This window comes from Danio rerio, chromosome 7 (genome assembly GCF_052040795.2).
Source record: "Danio rerio strain M-AB ecotype USA chromosome 7, GRCz13ab, whole genome shotgun sequence".
Classification (NCBI taxonomy): domain Eukaryota; kingdom Metazoa; phylum Chordata; class Actinopteri; order Cypriniformes; family Danionidae; genus Danio; species Danio rerio.
The window spans coordinates 52974315-52992097 of record NC_141027.1 but is presented as its reverse complement, the minus strand read 5'-3'; the positions used below and the strand labels follow the sequence as shown (position 1 = coordinate 52992097).

Here is a 17783-nt window from a genome sequence, read left to right as displayed (position 1 = left end):
GGCTGTGTTTTGGATTATTGTCTTGCTGAAATGTCCACAGTGGTTTCATCTCCATCATTCTGGAGATGTTGGACTCAAGCAGCAACTATTCGTTAAGGCAGGGCTGCTTTCTAACAACTGAGCTATTTCAGCTGCTGTCTGGACTTTCCATGCTTTTTTACACCTCCATTTCTTCATGTATTCAGTCCTTTTCCCTTGTATCATTTCATTTTATGACACAATAATTAATATCTAAACTAATTAGTTTTTTTTTTGTATGTATGGATTAATTTGCTGAAATATATTTTCTGAGAAAGATTGTGATATGCTTCATACTTTTTACCACTGTATATGGTGATGAACTGTAAAATGACTTTCTCAGAAATTCCTGCAAAACACTTCATCTCATGCTATTTTGTTGATATTATGGTTCTTTTTCTTATCAGTTATGTACATTTGGGTTTCAGTTAGATCTAATTTTGATAATGTCTATTACATTACTTTAATTGTGTGTGTTGCCAATAAGGTGTTTATTACACAGTAAATGCTTGTTTTATGGTTCATATGACTTACTCATCCGCATGCTTATTGTTGTGTTTTTGTTTTTGAAACAAATGTATGATGTGTAGATGTTAGTGCTTACTGTTATGATATATGAAACTTATATAATGTATCCATTGTTGTTCGTGTAACGAAGGTGTGATGTGTAGATGTTAGTCCTTAAAAACATTGATGCATGACACTATAAATGAATGAAATACTGTAGTTAATTGTAAAAACATTGACATTTCCGGCTTTTTAACTATAATTTTCTACTATAAAATTGTACTGGTGCATGACTGACACTATCATTCTGCCTGACACCTCATTTTGTGTTGCACTGAATACAGTAATACGGGTTTGAAACAATACTGATGAGAGTAGATTATTTCGGGATGAACTGTACCTTTAATGCAGGCCTGTGTGATCATTTGGTCAGCAGCTCATACATCCATAGTTTGGCACATTGCTCTCAGGGGACACATATTGAGGGCTATTTTTAGTCTGGTCATAAAATTCACAACTGCACCAAGTCTCACTTTAGACACTAAAACCTGTTTACAAGTTTTGACCGAGCTCTTTTATTATAAATGCTTATTATTCAGGTAAAATTAATGACAATAAAATCAATTTATCAAACTATTAATTAAATTCTATCTATCTATCTATCTATCTATCTATCTATCTATCTATCTATCTATCTATCTATCTATCTATCTATCTATCTATCTATCTATCTATCTATCTATCTATCTATCTATCTATCTATCTATCTATCTATCTATCAGCTGTGTTTGTGCTTTGAGGAGGAGGAGGAGGAGGAGGAGGAAATAAGGAGAGCCAGTGGAAAGGCAAAGGAGAGAGAGGTCATCATTTGGTGCAGGCAGTAGTGTAGATGAGGACACGAATGAACCGAGTCCTCCACACCGGCAAAAGTCTCCCCGCGGAAGAGCATCGGACCGCCTCCCGTTACACAGTCCCTATCGCAGTTTCCGTGTGTCGGTGATGCTCATGGTTATTAATAGGCTCCCGCGGTCCTCCGTCGATTCCTGAGGACCATTCAGATCACCGGATCAGATGCGAGTGCGCAGTTTCTGAGGTGACATTACCAAGAACGCGTAAGATTTCCTTTCACAAAGACTAGTTCTGAACGCGCTACCGGAACCGGAGGCGATGTTAACGGAGCCGTGCACGTCTTGTTGAGGATCCATCTGCACTCGTCCTCAATGGTCACCTTCTGTCCGAGCCTGTCTTTCTGCTTGCTGCAGTCCGCATCAGAGGATGTACGCGGAGGGAAGCACGCCAGACACTGAGCCAGACGAGTGCCAGAAGAAGACATCATGCTTCTCCAACATCAAAATATTCCTCATCTCGGAATGTGCCTTAATGTTGGCGCAGGGCACTGTAGGAGCTTATCTGGTGAGTCGAGGCTTTAACACGGGCTGCTCATGCTATAGGTGCGCACTGTCATCAGCGTGTGGATGACATTGAATGGTGTCCGGCTCCGCATCGCTTAAATCTTTTCTCTAGAGCAAAATAAATAAACAGCATCGTCATGAGATGGGCTTTTTGGCGTGCATGCGGTATTGCGACTGCTTCATTTTGATTTAGAGACACTGTTGTGAAAAATGATGATCAGTCCAGTGAGTGACCCATTGGTCAACAAGACCTATCACCTTATTATGTCTTGACGTCGATGCACATCCTATTGGAAACAGTGATGAGCAGACAAGATTTTCACATTTATTATTTTTCTTTAAAATAGACTTACTTTCCATTACTAATACTATAACTAATAGGCTAGGTTATTATACATGTATAATGTGTCGCGTTTTGCACTATATCTTTAAATAGACAATTTTCTGATTTATCCCGATAATCTAATATTGACTACTTTTTTATTTATTTACTATAGTTATTAACTGTAGAATGATTTCTGTTTAGTAGATGGTGGTACATGCGTAGGCCTGTTGACTAGTCCTTGTTCATTAGATCAATGTTTTTCAACCACTTTCCTGGAGGACCACCAGTTCTGCACATTTTCCATGTCTCCTTCACCAAACACACCTGATTCAGATCATCAGCTCATTAGCAGAGACTGAAAGACCTGTAATGGGTGCGACAGACAAACAAGACATTCAAAACATGCAATGCTGGTGGTCCTCCAGGAAGGACGTGGTTGAGAAACACTGCATTAGATCATTTCTTTGATCATTTCATTTCTAGTCGCATACTATATCTAGACTGTTAGTACCTATTCTATACCAAACCATAATACAAGTCACATGCTGTATTACTCTTTTGCTTGTTTATTACATAACTAATATGTATTTTTTTTCTTTAATCTGTCTAGGGATGATGGAAGAAATACACATTTACTTTAAAGTCTATTAATGTGAACTGTTCACATTAATATCAATGGAAAATTATACCCATAAAATTATATACATTTACCAGTAGCTTTCAATTGCCGTAGCAACCATGTGATAGATCAGGGTGGACCTCAGTATCTTTAAAGTAAACAGTGGTTTACAATATATAGCATAACAATAGAGATGTGCATTTTAACAGCTAAAATAGCATGCATTAGTTATTATCTGAACTTAACAAGGTCAAAATATTATCTCATATAAATGCAACTGTACTTGAAAAGATAGTCCTCATAACTCAGGTAACAGAACCATAACGACACTCTAAAGAGTAAAATGTACACAGTCCTTCTCCTGCAAGTTTTTAAATTTCATTCTTTCATTTTCATTTCAGTTTAGTCTCTCTATTCATCAAGGGTCACCACAGCGGAATGAACCGCCAACTTATATTGCATTTGTTTTATAGAGCAGGTGCCCTTACAGCGGCAACCCAGTACTGGAAAACATCCATACACTCATTATCCATATACACAATTTAGTTCAACCAATACCTCTATAGCGCGTGAGTTTGGACTGTGGGGGAAACCGGAGCACCCGAAGGAAACTCACACCAACATAGGGATAACATGCAAACTCCACATAGAATGCCAACTTGCCCAGCTGGGACTCAAATCAGCAACCTTCTTGCTGTGAGGCAACAATGCTAACCACACAGTGTCGCAGTTTTTAAATGTCAAACTTAATAAATTTTGAACATATAGATTCACAGTATAGGCTAAGTCACATCTGCTTAAGTTATGTAAAATGAATGATAACGCTTTATTTTAAGTCACAATTCACTATATTAACTAACCATTAACTAAAACTATTAGCTCAACAAACTACTAATTAGCTGCTTTTTAATGAGACACTGCTCACTGCAGAGCCATTTGAGCTCCAGCGAGGGGGAGCTAGAGCTCCAACTCCTCCTCCTTTAAGCTGTTTTAATGCGTACACCCACCCCACCCCTAACCCCAACCTCCAGTGACATCACTTGTAGAAGGAGGAGATGGAGCTCAGCTCTGCCCAAGTGGCTCTGCAGTGAGCACCACTTGTTATCAATAGTTATTAGGATAGTAGTTGCGTTTCAGTATCGGGTAGGATTAAAAATGTAAAATAAGATCATACTTCTTAACCAATAAAACACAGTTAATATCATAAAAATATGCAGGTAATAAGCCAGTAGTTAATATTGTGAATTGTGACTTAAAACTAAGTGTAGCTTCTATTAAAACACAGGTTACTCCACTTTGTAATGTGTATGTGTTACTTGGAAACATTTAAATAACACGGTAGATTTCATATTGCACTCTATAAGACAATATATCAACACAAAGTAATGAGGAAAGACAGGAAGACAAAAGTAATTCTCTGAGTATTTGGTGCACCTGCAGAACACAATAATGTCTACAATTCATAGTTTTTCAGAAAGATTGGGGCATTTCGCATAGAAAGCCAACTTTCATGTGGCCTTTGGGATATGGTTTGTAGTTTCAGCAAACAATGCTAAAACATCGTAGATCACATATATTTAATTAAAGCAGGTGTTTTCCATCCAAACTTGCAAACTACGCATAACACAATGCGTAGATTTTGAGTTGATCCTCACTGAGTGGATTTACATGCTGCTTTAATAAACCTGTAGGACATTCTATAGGAGTCTGCTCATGACAGGATGATGGATGCAGTGTTTTAACATCATTTAAAAATGTCATGAATTTGATCCTCTATCTCAGGAATAGTGAGACGATGAGTAAAGACCAATCGGAGACTGTTTAACAGTAAGACTGCGCTTGGACTGGATTTATTGCAGATTGACAGTTATTGCATTACCATTCCCCATTGAAAAGGAGCACACAAATGGACGATCAGTGCTCATCCACCAGCATCTTATTACTTTTTTCAAGTGTGTCAATCTGAGTAGGCCAGTGTCACCATGGACTAGATATTCTTGTTACATCTTTTCTTTTTCCCGAGCTATTTAAAGCTAGGGAAATCTGCAAAACTAGTGATAATTAATAACAATTAGGATAAGTGTAAATGTCTAGAAAAAGGTGCCAGACGACAGATGCATATAGTACAATTCTTTTCCAGTAACAATAGAGGATTGTGATAGTGTCTAGGAAAAGAGGTACTAGTATCTAATAAGTGCTAATGTATTTAAAGAGAAAGTTCACCCATAAATGAAAAATCTAACAGCATTACCTCCCTCCAGTCTGAGCCTGTTCTTATGAACACAAAATAAGATATTTTGAAAAATGTTGGTGACCAAACAGTTGCTTGTAATCCTCGATTTCATAGTTCATCAACTGTTTGATTACCAACATTTTCCAAAATATCTTATTTTGTGTTCAGTAGAAGAAAGAAACTCATACAGGTTTGTAATATGCATTATTATTAAATAATACTTCCTTTTTGGATTACTGGCTACCTAAAAAAACTGTTACAATAACATACAGTACACTACCTGACAAAAGTCTTGTCGCTTATGCAAGTTTTAGAAATAACAAATAATCACTTGACTTCTAGTTGATCATTTGGTATCAGAAGGGGCTTATATGAAAGGCAAATGCCTCTAGATTACACTTATTTTTCCTAAATAAAATATGATTATGCCTTGATTTTTAATTGAAAAAAAAATTAATGAATATTGTGTATGACTCCCATGAGCTTGGATGACTGCATCTATCTCTGCAATGACTAATTCACCTATTAATAAAGTCATCTGAAAGTCATCATCAATGCCTTCTCCATCTTACCCCAGACATGCTCAATAATGTTCATTTCTGGTGATTGGGCAGGCCAATGCTGGAGCACCTTGACCTTCTTTGCTTTCAGGAACTTTGATGTGGAGGCTGAAGTATGAGAAGAAGCGCTATCTTGCTGAAGAATTTGCCCTCTCTTGTAATTTGTAATGTAATGGGCAGCACAAATATCTTGATACCTCAGGCTGTTGATGTTGCCATCCATTCTGCAGATCTCTCGCACACCCCATACTGAATGTAACCTCAAACCATGATATTTCCTTTAACACACTTGACTGAAATCTGTGAGAATCTTGGGTCCATGCAGGTTTCAATAGGTCTTCAGCATGTTCAACAGATGATTCATCAGAAAAATCTAACTTCTGACACTTTTCCAAATGATCAACTAGACTAGATGTCAAGTTACTATTTGTTGCTCTTACAACTGGGATAGACGACAAAACTTTTGTCAGGTAGTGTAAGAAATCATGAAATGATGCCCTAAACCAGGGATGTCCAAACTCGGTCCTGGAGGGCCTGTGTCCTGCATGGTTAACTCCAACTTCCTTCAACACACCTGTCTGGACGTTTCTAGTATACCTAGAAAGAGCTTGATTAGTTGTTTCAGGTGTATTTAATTGGGGTTGGGACTAAAATATGCAGGACACCGGCCCTCAAGGACAGAGTTTGGACACCCCAGGCCTAAACTTAACATTAGCTTTCTGAACAAGTAAAAGAGTTGCATTTTCATTACTGCGTAAATTCATCGCCTCCAGGCTTTAGGGGTGACATTTTGACTTTAGTTAATTATTTAAAAGTAGTAACTACTTTTAATAAAATTGCTATAATTTTGCACATAGTTAATTTACATAATAATTTTAAGTTAACAATTTTGGTCACTTCTTTTAAGTAAAGTGCATCAATGAATTTTAATTCTAAACGTTTACATGAATAACTACATTGGATACTTTATAAATGAGTATAAAGCCCGGTTCTCTTCACAATTTCACCAACCTCCACTCTAAAAGTTATTTAAACCCAAATTGGGTAAAATATGGATAACCCAAAGATTGGGTTAAATTTGGTCCTATTTATTTAATAAAAACATCACCCAGCAGTTGCTTCGTTCCATATTACACCAAGAATTGGTTTGGAATAACCTAGCAATTTTTGTGTATTCTATTGGTTAAAGGGGTAGTTTACCCAAAAATAAAAATAAAACTCCCTTTTCACTTCAAAATCAGATTTAAATCATAGTTTGAGGTTGAAATATGAGTTTCATTCTTCTGCTCAAGAAAAATATATTTTGAAGAATGCTGGTAGCTGACACCCATTGCCTTTGACTTCCTATGAAAGTGGATGGATGTCAGGACTAACCTTCTTCAAAATATTCTCTTTTGGATTAAGCAGAAAAAAGAAACCCAAATAGATTTGCAACCACTTTAGGAAGAATAAATGAGGTCATTTTCATGTTTGGGCAAACTATCCAAACATTCATTTTGAACTTACTTTAAGTCATAATTCAGTTTAAGGTAAGTGTTTTTTAGTAATTTGGTGTCATTTCAAAAGCACTGGCAATGCTCATTATCTTCTAGCTTTGTAACATTGTATTGTTCCTTTATATTTCAGGTCAGTGTCCTCACCACGTTAGAGCGGCGTTTCAACTTGCAGAGCGCTGACGTGGGTGTGATCGCCAGCAGCTTTGAGATCGGCAACCTCGCCCTCATCCTCTTCGTCAGCTACTTCGGGGCGAGGGCCCATCGGCCGCGGCTGATTGGATGTGGTGGTATTGTGATGGCACTGGGGGCATTACTGTCAGCGCTGCCTGAGTTCCTGACCCACCAGTATCAGTATCAGACTGGAGAGTCACGGCCTGTTGGACAGGGACAAAACGTGTGCTCCAACAGCAGTCGGGCAGGTCTCTCTGATCCCGGCTATATTTGCGAAAACAGAACCAACACCAACATGATGTACCTGCTGCTCATCGGAGCACAGATGCTTCTGGGTGTTGGAGCGACACCCCTGCAGCCGCTGGGCGTATCCTACATTGATGACCATGTCAGAAGAGAAGACTCATCCCTTTATATTGGTGAGTGTGATTTACTTTACAGTTGTACTGTATAACTTACAGCCCATCTCCGCTAAGCGTGATGTACTGCCAAAAATACATCAAACATGCACACATGGGAAACATACACACTCACTTACACTCATACAAAGTGGACAATTTAGCCTACCCAATTCACTTGTGCCGCATGTCTTTGGACTGTGGGAGAAACCAGAGAGCCTGGAGGAAACCCACTCGAACGTAGGGAGAACATGCAAACAGAAATGCCAACCGACCCAGTCAAGACTCGAACCAGCGACCTTCTTGCAGTGAGGCAACAGCACTACCTATAGCGCCTTCATAAACCTTTATAATAATAAAAATAATAATTTATTATTATGGTGGTCAACGTTTACTTTGATTTGATTTATATATTTATAAAAAATTAATTGTGTGTTTACAGAATATAGGTAAATTACCAATGTAAAAAAATATTGGTTACTGGTATTATTATAATTATTTATTTGTTTTTAAATATTAAATAAAGCAAAATCTAAATGTAATCAAGGACTACAGGTTAAAGATCACTGATCTACAAATGACTGTTTTAAAAAATATGATTAATTTGTAAAACTTTACACTAAGACTCAATTTTATTAACATCAGCTATTGCATTGAATAACATCAGTTATTATGAACTAACACTGAACAGTTTTTCTTCAGCATTTTACTGCTGCTTATATTATCAATAAATGCATGCTCATAATTAAATTCAAGTGTAAATTAATGTATTATTGTATACAGAAATTAGCATTAATCAAAAATGCTAATTGCTGACAACAAGATCTTATTAGTTAACATTAGTCATAAAGCAATAAAAATATGAACATTATTAATAATCTTTAATAATAAAGTCTGTAAATTTTAAGCCCTTAAATAATATAAACATTTAATCCTTTAATTGATATTAAATATTTAATATTACCTAAGATTAATACAATTATTTAAAAATGTAATCAAATGGAACAATTTTGTATTTTTTTTAAACTAAAAATTATATCATTGTTTTGAATGTGTGTTCATATGACATGTCATTGGGTGTTCATGTCATTAAACCTTTATAATCATGACATGACACATCATTAATGTAAATGAGATTTTATGCATGCTTATAATAACTGTCATTAGGTGTCATTGGTTCAGTTATGACATTTTAAATGCAAAGATGACATTGTTTGTCATAAATCTGTCATAAGCATGATTGTCATGAAGCTATTAAAATGTCATAAATTTTATAACATCATAATTCATATTTTCTTTACTTCACCTACAGTGGTACAAGCTAAATTTGTAATTAAAATGCCATTAAATAGTAATGACACTGCTAAAAATAATTTGACAGAGTTATGACACTTTTTATGAGATTTTAAAGACAGTTTGTTCCATTAAACATGAGACACAGTTATAATGTCTGACAGGTTTATGTCAAGTTCTCATGACAGAGTTGAAGACTGGTTGTAATGCAGTGGTTCTCAAACTGTGGTACATGTACCACTAGCGGTATGCAGACTTCCTTCTAGTGGTACGTGGAGGAATCGACGAAGAATTCAAGTAAAAAACTTAACATACTTTTAACCCTTTGACGTGTACAGTAACACCTATGTGATCAGTAAATTAATTTTAATAGGCTAAACCTTTTATTTTTAATGTTCCAATTTTTTTATGCATTCTATTTATCAAAAAGAGTTTATATATGAATATGATGACATACAGCCTATATTTATGAGGTCCAAGGAGCAATTCCAGGCTTTGAAGAATAGGCTACTACTATATGATAATACTTTACATTGAAGTACAGCAGTTTTATTATACTTTTTAAGAACAGTGCCATTTTAATTAACTTTTAAAAGCGCATTTTAATTTAACCCTCTACTGCACGGTGTAACATATGGCAACATAATACTTATGTTCATTTCCCTGCCACTGTTTCTTTAAAACTAACATTATATTTTTGTTGTTGTTGTTTTGGAAAGAGAAGACCTTAGTGTAGCCAATGATGTGCTTTGGATTAGTCACATGACATGCTGTGCTTTTCTGTAGCGTGATTTCTGAAAGACTGGCGTTTATTGTGAGTAGTTGCTAAATGCAAATGTAAACATCAATAAAAACAATAAAAACTCTAAAAAGCGAAATTATATTAGCAGCCAATGACTATCAAAGTACAACATTGTTCACAGTCAAATAAACAGTGTTAATGTTGTTTCAAATCACAATTGCAGGTTATTTCAGATCGAATATTCAAAGGGCCGTGGTAAACAATATAGGGAGTGTGTCACAACTTGTCACTAACTGAATGTGTGAATAGAAAATCAACTTTAACTTTAACTTTTAACTTTCATGTTTCATTCGTTGCATTCAGTGTCCGCAGTTTAACCATGTTTATCTATTGATGCTGAAATCATTGCTGCAATCAAAAAAACAAGTGATGTGTATAATTCAGCATAGCGTAAACTTACCTGATACGAAATGAGAACTGCAGAGTCCAGCATTTTTAATTAGGTCCTCACTTCATTCAGCTCCCTTTTAGCCAAAGACATCTGCGGTTGGCATTGAAAGCAGTGTGGTGTACGGTAAATGTTAAGTTTTCTATTTTTTTATTCTAATTTGGTATCCTACCGCACAACTCGACTTTTTTACTGTTGCCAGTGGTCTCTTCTTACAACCGAGAATCCATGTTGGTAATGCGTCTATATGCCACTTAGAAGTAGGAACAAAGAAATAAAATAAGTCCTCTTTAACATCATAACATCTCAGCACTCTAAATATTGGTACATCTTTAAATTGGCCAATAAAAGTAAGTCTTTCTTAACAAATTAAAAAAATTTATATAAATTATGACGGTTATTTGGCAATAATGAAATTAAGATAAAGGCACTGCAGGGTTTGTTTCGCTACTTCTCTTCACAATCTGGCATTAAGGTGACGGTGAAGCTGAATATTAAAAGAATAATGTCAACATTAGCCTATATAGGCCTATGATTTTATGATTTAATTAAAATTTATTAAGAATTTGAAAATCTTTTACTCACCAAGACTAGGCTACGTGTTTTTGTAGAGGAACATTATTGAATCCATTGTAACTGACTTTAGCGCAGTTCTGCACTCACTGAGCAGCATTGAACATCTTTTCACTGCTGCTGCTACTGGCCGGGGTGCATATAGTTCTGGCTAATTTAGCATGTTTTAGGTAGGATTGTTGTTCATCTTCCACCAGCCAAGAACATCCATTTCATTTTCCATGACAGCGGTTTCAATGTAGCGAGTGACCTCATCATCTTCCCTGTCAGCTTGCTTTACATTGCTGTTTAGCACTCTACCGTAATACGCAGTGTATGCGCGACTGCCAAAATACCTTGGCAGCAGAATGACCGTTCTTTCTGAACTGGCGGCTGGCCTGACCACAATCAAAATTCGCTCTTTTTGACTTCTCCGTCATCATTTGTTTCACCTTTGCATAGATGGATTTCCATGTTGTAACAAACAATTTGATTATTTTCTCGCGCTAATCGAAATGCATCACATGATTTATTTATTATTAATATTATTTTTATTCATCATTTGAAGTCTACCAGGGGTGGATGGGCGGGAGAAAGTTTTAAATTTGCACTTGTTTTTTTTTTTTTTTTTTTCGTTTTATATCGTTTCCTGAAAAACTCAATAAACAGTCGAAAAAAAAAAAAAAAACATCACATGACTTTTCATTTACCACGCAAGCCCAAGCCAGGCCCGGCCAGGGGCGCAACTGCACATTTACTGATGGTTATGCGGCTTCAACTTTTGCGCCCCCCTTCGATCAAACTATATTTTATAACAGGCAAGTGATAAAATGTGGACAATATTTCCGTCAATAAATTAAAGATATTTTTTCATAAAGATATCAATATGCTTCAAAAATACAGTTTCACATTTCTGAACACAACTGAAATAGTACGAAGTAGTAAAAGGTATAATTACATTAAGCATGTTAAGTCGCAAAGAAATGCATCTCATACCAGCCCAAATTTCTTCTCAATTTAATTTTCCCTCACTAAAAGATTATAGCACCTTGACTAGCCTTGCTTTTGCTTTTTGTACTACATTTGTCAAAACAAAATGATAGACATGGTAGTCCTAAAGGGCAAAAGAACATTGCAATTACTTCTCACATGCATACTGTGAGAAGTGTAAGGTCTGTCTTTGCAAGAACAATTGACTGAAACTGCTAAAAGTGAAATAAAAAAGACTGTCAAATGTTTAGTGTAAAAAAAACAGAAACAAACTGTGTGAAATGTTCTATTTAATTGAAATGTTATGACTTTGTTTGTTGCTAAAATTAAAATAGTTTTGAGCTAAGAAGTTACCAAAAGGCCTGATGAATTAATATGATACATAATAAATTCATAAAAACATGTATATGGTATGAAAAATGGGGAGAGGGGTGGAATGATTTTTTTAATTGAATAAAATACAATATTATACGCGTATAAAATGCTAAATAAACATTTTTAACAAAAAAATATATATATTATTTGAAACTTTTAATATGGATAATTTCAAAAATAGTTTTGGCACAATGGCGCCCCCAGTGTTTGGCGCCCCTATGCGCCGCATATACTGCATACCCCCTTTTTGCGCCACTGGGCCCGGCCCGACCCCGTCTAAAATTATAGAAATTAAGCCCGAACCCACCCGTACCCAACGGATCCCTTCGGGTTCAGGCAAAGATATTCAGCTCTAGGTCTACTATGGTACTTCAATACTGGTTATTATGGTGGTATTTGGAGAGACAATTTTTTTCTTAGGTGGTACATGGTGAAAAAAGTTTGAAAACCACTGTTATAATGTATTTGTTTATGTCAACATGTCATAACAAAAAATGCCATCTTTGCTTTTAAAATGACATAACATAGCAAATGACACTTAATAATGACATTCATGAAAAGGGTATTTTCCTGATTATAAAGGTTTTCACAGCAGTCTTATGAACACCCTTCAAGTAAAGTGTTATCCAGATTTTTTATCCTAATTTCTTAACCTCTTCATCAGGAGAGAACAAAGTTTCTGGTTGAAATGTTTGGTAAAATGGTTCCCTTTAGCATTTCAACCAGAAGCCATGGCAATGAAACATCTATCAAGGTCTACTGCAATTAAAAGCAGTGAATAAATGTATAATAGGCTGGACCTAGAGATTCTCTGTCTGTTACCACAGTAGCCCAAGAAAAGCTATAGAAGCTGTTTTGCTTGTCTTTTACAATGTGGGGCCAGTTACAGATAAAACACTGTATCGTAAATGCCCTCAAACAGCACTTCTTAAACTCCTTGGAAAAGCATCTGTAAACATGCTGGTCAGGCACTAAAGAAACACTACAGATCATTGCTTTAGTTTTAGGGCATATCATGTAGCAGCACGTCAATATCCTACCATTGCAGCAATTACAGCACTTATCATTATTAATGATTTATAAGCCACAAAAGGTTGGATCCTCGGCGCACCAGCTTTTTCCTGAGGACTCCTAACAGAAAGCTTTTGAATGAAGGTAAACAAAAGCGTAGCTATTGTTGCTGGCTGGTATATCAGGCAGAGTGGTTTAGGTTTAGAGCAAACTCACTTGGGAAATTTCCAAGTATTGAGCTTAAACCCACTGGTTTAGTGCTGTACACCGCTGTCTTAATCTCCTGTTGCTGTGTTGTTAAGGGGTAAACAATGATGGCCTTCAGTGCCTGTTATTTCTGCTGTGAAGCTAATGTGTGCTGGCTGCTCAGTCATCCCTCAGGCGGATCACTCTTTCTCTCTCTCTCTCTGTTTTTCACACTCTCCTTCTCTCACACTACCACAACAATTCTTCATGCATTCCAGACAAATAAGGAATAGATCAACCTGAGACCTAAATGTCCTAAGAAGGCTTGTGAAATCAGAATTGTTTAATGAAATTGTTCTTTATTTAAGGGTGCAATAGGTGATTGAAGCCATTTTTTGTTATGCTGATGTATAGTCTCTTCACGTCCTTTTAGCAATCGTTAAATTAAGAAGTCCAGTGTATTTATGTGTTTTAATATTATGTGCGAGGTGTAGGACAAAAGTTTGTACAATGTTTCATGTGTTCATGTGTTTGGGCAGAGTGGATTTGGATAGTGGTATGCAGTGTGGGACGTAGGTTTTCAGTGCTATCAGGCTAACATTTTCAGGTCAGCATTTTCTGAGATCTCCCGTGTTCCCTTCCCTGCTGAAAAATCCAGCTTAAACCAGCCTAGGCTGGTTGGCTGGTTTTAGCTGGTCGACCAGGCTGGTTTTAGAGGGGTTTTGGCCATTTCCAGGCTGGTTTCCAGCCATTTCCAGCCTGGTCTTAGCTGGTTAGGCTGGGAGATGACCAGCTAAAACCAGCTATGTCCAGCTTAAACCAGGATGGTCAAGCTGATTTTAGCTGGATTTAGCTGGTCATTTTCCAGCCTGACCAGCTAAGACCAGGCTGGAAATGGCCAAAACCCCTCTAAAACCAGCCTGGTCGACCAGCTAAAACCAGCCTAGGCTGGTTTAAGCTGGATTTTTCAGCAGGGTTGTATTGTTGTTTTCTTGTTTTAAAACATACTCAGTTATTTGTTTGCATTTTGATTTTTGTAACCCGGCTAAGAAAAGTCTTCAACAAAGGTTCATTCTGAAAACGTAACCCTATATACATTTCTGGAGATCGCAAATTATGTAGCCAGAAGTACATATGGCTGTATTTCATCTTCAAAATGAACGCTACGGGTGGTATGACGCCGATCCTTTTCTCGCTTACTTGCTGACTGCTTACCTACATGTGGATGGCTTTCCCGCTGTTACCAGTTTGTCCAGTAGCTTGACATGTAAGGGTTTCTAGAAAACAGGTAAGACAAAAACACAAGGCAAAAAAATTAAATAAACAAGTAAATAACAGGGTAAAAAAGCGGTAAAAACAGAAAACGTGGTAAAAACAGGTAAGGGCTTTTCTTTGTTAAGATTGCATTTTAAAACACTGTGGTTGGGTTTAGGGAAGTGGGTGGACGAGTTAATAGGTGCTTTTCAAAATGCTATCGCTTGGTCTTAGGGAAGAGGAAGGGTGAGGGGATCAGTCTGTTGGTCAGTCAGTCAGTCAGTAAGTGAGTCAGTCGACAATGGCTTCTGGTGGATTTACATGAGAAGAGCAGGGGCGATTGGCACTTGTGAGAGAAATTTGAGATCTCAAAAAGCATACACAGTAGCCTCTGCTGGATTTGCGAAAACAAAAACTGCAAAAAACGTAGCTCCTCGGACGTCTGTTGCTTTCTTCAGAAAGAGTACATAATCAGAATAAGCCTGGGTTGAAAGTCTTTTTTGGCTTTTATGTTGGTTAATATTTTACAAATAGAAATTGTTATTGGTTATAGGTATTATAAAAGTATGAACAATTTATGTTTTCCTCAAAGTTCTCCAAACAATACTTGACAATGACAATGTGAAAGAAGTCCACAAAAAATTAGTAATCAGTAATTGTTTCCAGTAAGTAGCCAACATAGGCTAATTCTGAAAACGTTTCTAGAGATCGTGATTTATGTAGCCAGAAGTACTTATGGCTGCATTTCGTCTTTAAAATAAACGTTATGGGGCAGTGTGATGCTGTTCCTTTTCGTGCTTACCAGCTGACCGCTTACCTCCTTATGGACAGCTTTTCCGCTGTTACCAGTTTGTCTGGTTGCTTGACCCGTATGTCAACACATGTGAGAAGCAAACAGGAGTTGACTGTGACAACAGGGTTTGAGTACAGTCAATGGTTCCAGAAAAGCGGGTAAGACAAAAACAAAAGCCCCAAAAAAGTAAATAACCGGGTGAGAATGTAGGAAAATCTGAAAATCTGGTAAAAACCAGGCTGCCGTAAGGTCTTTTCTTTTTTGCATTGCTTTTGAACAGTATCGGTTGGGTTTAGGGAAGGGGAAGGGTTATGGATCAGTCAGTTGGTCAGTCAGTCAGTTGGCAATGGCCTCTGGTGGATTTATACGAGAACAGCAGGTGTGAATGGCACTTGCGAGAGAAATCTGAGTTCTAAAAAAGCGTACACGGTGGCCGTTGGTGGGTTCACAAAAACAAAAACTGCAAAAAAAAAAAAAAAATTGTCAGAATGTCCATAATCAGATAGAGCCTGTGTTTCAACTAGCATACACATGCAGCCTTTGGGATGGATTTGGTTTGCAGCTTCATCAAACAGTAATTAGATAATTAGATAGTAATTAGATCACATCTATTTACTTAGAGTTGATGTCCATTAAACAAGTACAAACTCAACATAATCTAAATGCATAGATCTTGAGATGATCCTCAAAGAGTAGCATTACATGATGCTTTGTTAAAGCTATAGAACATTTAATAAAAATGCTCAGTTGGTGTAACTCAACATTGGGTCAAATATGGACAAATTCAACCTTTGGCTTAAAAAGTGTCAGTTAAATTAAAAAACAAACAAACAAACAAACTGCTTCACCACCAATTGACAGTCACCCACCAAACCCAATGTTTTTAAATGGCATTGGAAAACACGCTTTAAAAAACTCTGCGTTATCCTTAACCAATGTTGCGTCAAATATGGCCAAACCCAACCCTGGGTTACGACAACCCATCATTTTAAAGTTGAAAAGCACTTCAATTAGATTGAATAGATCGATCAGATTGACTGCTCTTGCATTTCCCATTCACTCTAGAATAGAAGAGAAGCGCACAACTAGAAGACCATCACTCACTCATCAGAATCTCAGTACATTTCACTTAGTATTTTGCATGTCATTTGATTGGGTGGACCAACAGTCAATCTGAGTGAGCCCAAGCCACTCTGGCCCTTATGTATCTTCACCATTGGTTAGTATGTGTGCGTTTCATAGCATTTCTGCCATGTCTCCTTCTCTGCAGTGTGTCTGATGTCTTTGCATTGAGCTGACTTGTCTGTCTATGAGCATTAATGTCCGTGCAAGCTTCTTTCTCTCTCCCTTTTGCATCTTTTAATCCTCAGTAACCTTTAAAACCGGACCCATCTCTCGATTAAGCGTAATGTAAACTAGCACAGACACAAACATCCTCTTTGGAGACAGTCTTTGCTGGTGGGCATAATGGAATCAGTTATTTAGCTGTTTGCTCACAGAAGCTTTGGTTAACACAAATGCATTTGGCGTCTTTCACAAAGGCGAAAGCCGAAAGGCCTATCAGTTTAAAGTGAATTATCTGGAGTCTGTATTCATACAGAATCCCAGGGTAAGAAACTGATCTCAGATTATATTCTCTTGTAAGTAGTAACATTAAGATTGACTTGCATGATCTATGATGCTAAATCAATTCACCCAGGCTAATAGATAAAACTAAAGCTTCTTTCAATGATCAGAGCAGATATAAGATTGAAGGTCATATTACAGAACCTTCTGACACCTTTGGTGAGGTTCATATTTTTCTATAGTAAAGGCTTGTTTGCTCCATCAATGATAATTTAATGACAATGATAAAACATTACTAATTGTTCTATGAGATTAGGGTCAGCTCCACAACTACATTGTAAAAAAAATGCAGGATTCCACAAAATTCATTCATGTTGTCCCACCACAAATCGATTAAGTTAATTTAAATTTATATGGTTTAAACAAAAAAAATGAAGTTGTCCTAATAAAATTTCAAGAATTGTGTTGTTTTAGCTCATTTTAAATAAGTAGTTTGAACAAGCATAAAAAAGTGTATAACAATGAAAAAATGTAGCTGGAATTACTTTCACTTTTGATAAACAATAATAACCTTTAATAGGTAAACCATAGACTAAGCTCATATATTAGCCATAACAGCTTATAATAAAATTCTATTTGTTATATTCAAATAAATTTTCATAATACTAAGACAAGTTTCTTGAGCACCTTTATTGTAATTTTGAAATAAAATGTTGCAGGGCAATCATAGAAATAAACAACGTTTTTAAAATAATAACATTTATATTTAGAATTGTAATAATACTTAAAAGTATTACAGATTTTTGAGTGGCACGGTGGCAAAGTGGATAGCGC

General features: G+C 36.6%; 1 protein-coding gene across 1 annotated transcript in view; it reads left to right on the top strand.

Moving 5' to 3' along the window:
• The first annotated feature begins 1594 nt into the window (after positions 1–1594).
• The window catches only part of slco3a1b (solute carrier organic anion transporter family member 3A1b), a 40063-nt gene continuing 23874 nt past the window's right edge, over positions 1595–17783 (top strand). The window contains exons 1-2 of the mRNA XM_087261879.1: positions 1595–1938; positions 7301–7760. Of these exons, the coding sequence (XP_087118005.1) occupies positions 1801–1938; positions 7301–7760 (598 nt within the window). The 5' untranslated portion in view covers positions 1595–1800. The remainder of the gene's footprint in view (positions 1939–7300; positions 7761–17783) is intronic.